At 25.4% G+C, this 3,042-nt stretch overlaps 1 protein-coding gene across 1 annotated transcript; it reads left to right on the top strand.

Moving 5' to 3' along the window:
- Positions 1-428: 428 nt before the first annotated feature.
- Positions 429-1,932, top strand: LOC108579042 (activating signal cointegrator 1 complex subunit 1). Its single transcript, XM_017942470.1, has 6 exons — positions 429-643; positions 720-829; positions 932-1,250; positions 1,344-1,507; positions 1,622-1,749; positions 1,816-1,932. Exons 1-6 carry the CDS (start codon positions 429-431, stop codon positions 1,930-1,932), a joined length of 1,053 nt encoding a protein of 350 aa, XP_017797959.1.
- Positions 1,933-3,042: the final 1,110 nt, after the last annotated feature.

Here is a 3,042-nt window from a genome sequence, read left to right on the forward strand (position 1 = left end):
AAGGTGTTATACTTTTGACCACTAGAGGCGCTAGTAAATATTGTATATAACGTGTTCATATTATATTTCTACTAAATTCTACATGTAAATGAAATAAACTTTAAATTCTTTAATAGGTCTTATTTATTCTCCTGTAAAATACAGGTTACAACACATACTCAGTTGCATTAATCATATATAAAACATGACTATTAAATACGTAACTTTTTAAAATCTTTTTTTGTTGATTTGAAGATTGACGCGCAAACTTACTCTTTGATGTTGTACTGTCTTCTGAAGAAACTATATATGTACACATAAATGAAAATTCGTTACGTAAAGGCATATCTGTGGTAAATGTTCCTTTTTTATTGGAAACTAAAATATTACTGCAAAGAAGAAAGAACGTCTGTTGCAATTGATATTAAAATAAAATAATAAAAATAATAATGAATGTTTTGAAACCTGAGTTAATTTGGGTAGAGGATCGATGTTATAGATTATTAGGAAATACCGAATCGTTAGATTCTCGCAATATTTCTCCTTACGTCGAAGACTCTTATCAATTAGACTATAAAGATTGCGAAGTAGAAAGTTATGATGCTGATATAGAAATTGTACCATATAAAGGAACACAATTTAAACATACATTTCATGTGGCAAAGTAAAAATTGTTTTTGAAAAATATTAGATAATAATTGAAGCGTGTAATGATATTAACAATAACTACAATATTTTAGATCATTTTTTCCATTTATTGCTGGAGCTAAACATGCAGTACGGAAGAGATTAGAAACTGAAACTAAAACATTTATACAAATTCCAAAATTAGGTCAGGATGGGGATATTGGTAACTATATCTTAAATTTTATTGAATAACAATTCAAATATAAAGTTTTATTTCATTATAAATGAATTTCACTAATACAATTGTATATCTGTACATTTACAGTAATACTTGGTACTGATCACAAAGGGATAGTGACAGCACGTCATAGAATAAATTTATTAATGGAGGCAACCAGAAAAAAATTGCACCCTACACATTTCTTATCAATACCCTTAAATAAACCTGAAATAATAAAGGAATTTAATTTATTTAAGACAACTGTACTTAATAATTCAAAAAAAGCATCTAGAGGTGTGGATGAAACAATTTTTCAAATGCCAACCAAATTGCACCTTACTATTGGGATGTTAAAATTACTTGATGATACAGAAAGAAATCAAGCTATTGAAGCTTTAAATTATTGTAAAGAATATATTGTAAAGTATGAAAAATTTCATAATATTAGGAATACTTCCTGTTGTTATATAATTCATTAAAGTTATATTATGAGTATTTTTTTCATACTGGATTACAGGCCAATAATTAAAAAATATGGAAGAATCCATATACAGATACAAGGAACTGATATAATGAATGATGATCCTACTGAAGTAAGGGTCCTATATGCAAAAATAATTGATAAAAGTGAGGTTTTGCAAAAACTTTCAGATGAAATTGTAAATTATTATGCCAGTATAGGTAAGAATAATATATAATACTATTTAGTAGTAGAATATAATCACATAGCAAGATTTCTAATAGTTGAAGTAGTACTAAGTATATTCATAATTTAACAATTATTGTATTGTTAAGGCCTATTGTACAAAATGAATGACAGAGTTAAACTACATGTAACATTTATGAATACAAGATTTAATTTAGATGAGGAAAGAGAGCATAATAAAGCTCCTAAGACATTTGATGCAACAGAAATAATGAAAGTAAATATATTTAACTATTTAATTATAAAATATAAGAATGTTGTAACAAAAATACAAAAATTTTAGGCTCATGAAAACACTGTATTTGGAGAAATGACATTAACCGATATTCACATATCACAACGTCATACACTTGGTAGTGATGGATACTATCAAGCAACAGCAAAAATTAATCTGTATTAATTAAAATTAATACATACCATTACATAAACTTATAAGACTTTTGAGGCTTTTACAGCCTGATATGTTACAGTTTATAAGAAGAATTTCAACAGTTTGAAAAATATACTGGGTTATACCTAATACTGAAAGCTAAATTATTTTCAAAACTGTTAATTATAAAAAATTCGAAAGTTCGAAAAAGGCTTCAAACAAAAGTTGAATGGTTTCAAGAAGAGCATTCTTTGATATGACTAGCATTTTTGTAAGTAAACGTGTAAAGAACATATGAAGGTCAAGTTTGTTTTTTTAAATGGAATCGTATATTTTTTAATACATCAATCAATTCAGTTAATCATTCTCTATAAAAAAGTGTTAAGCTTAAAACCATTAAAACCATTACTTTAGGAGATATTTTAATTAAAACATTACAGAATGGAACTCTTGTAACTCAACGTACATATATGTGCATAGAATGTTGGAATTCCGGAAGATTAAGCAAAATTTTAAGTGAGAACTGTATATATTAAAATAAAAAACCAGTTTATATAAATGTATGTCAAAAAAATTTTATTTTTTGAATTGCACCCAAAAACTAAGCACACATATCTACATAAAATAAGTTAGTAATAAGTGTTTAAACAGTTTTTATAATTATGAGTATTTGATGAGTACTGATGAGTACTTAAAAATATCAAGGTGACCTTCAAAACTTTGTACAAACAATGTAGAAAACGAAATTATTCTAACATATGTCCCCCTTAAAATCATGCAACTTTTGTTTCATACACTTCTTCGTATAACTAATAGTTTACGAATAATTTCAAGATGTTAATTAAGTGAATCACTCTGTATATATTATGCAGTATTATGCGGAAGTATTCTTCTGTTTAACTAAATGGTAAAGAAATTATTACATATAATAAATGTGTTAATCAGTTATAAAAATTCATCAAATATATAAAATTATTTTACCATTGATCTAAAAAAACTTATTCTTTAATTTATAATTCTTTGTTATAATATTAATTCTCAATTTAATTAAAACATTATCATAAAATTATTAAAATATAATTTTGCAGTTAGATTTTTTAAAACTACGATTTATTATTCTGCAGATTCTTTAAACATAAT

This window comes from Habropoda laboriosa, unplaced genomic scaffold (genome assembly GCF_001263275.1).
Source record: "Habropoda laboriosa isolate 0110345459 unplaced genomic scaffold, ASM126327v1 scaffold42, whole genome shotgun sequence".
NCBI classification, from domain to species: Eukaryota; Metazoa; Arthropoda; class Insecta; order Hymenoptera; family Apidae; genus Habropoda; species Habropoda laboriosa.

What these genes read in the sequence shown, in the direction of transcription:
- LOC108579042 (XM_017942470.1), top strand. Translation starts at nt 429, where the DNA reads ATGAATGTTTTGAAACCTGAGTTAATTTGGGTAGAGGATCGATGTTAT. An exon ending in CATACATTTCATGTGGCAAA is followed by an intron (nt 644 to 719) that starts GTAAAAATTGTT and finishes ACAATATTTTAG; the next exon opens with ATCATTTTTTCCATTTATTG. An exon ending in AGGTCAGGATGGGGATATTG is followed by an intron (nt 830 to 931) that starts GTAACTATATCT and finishes GTACATTTACAG; the next exon opens with TAATACTTGGTACTGATCAC.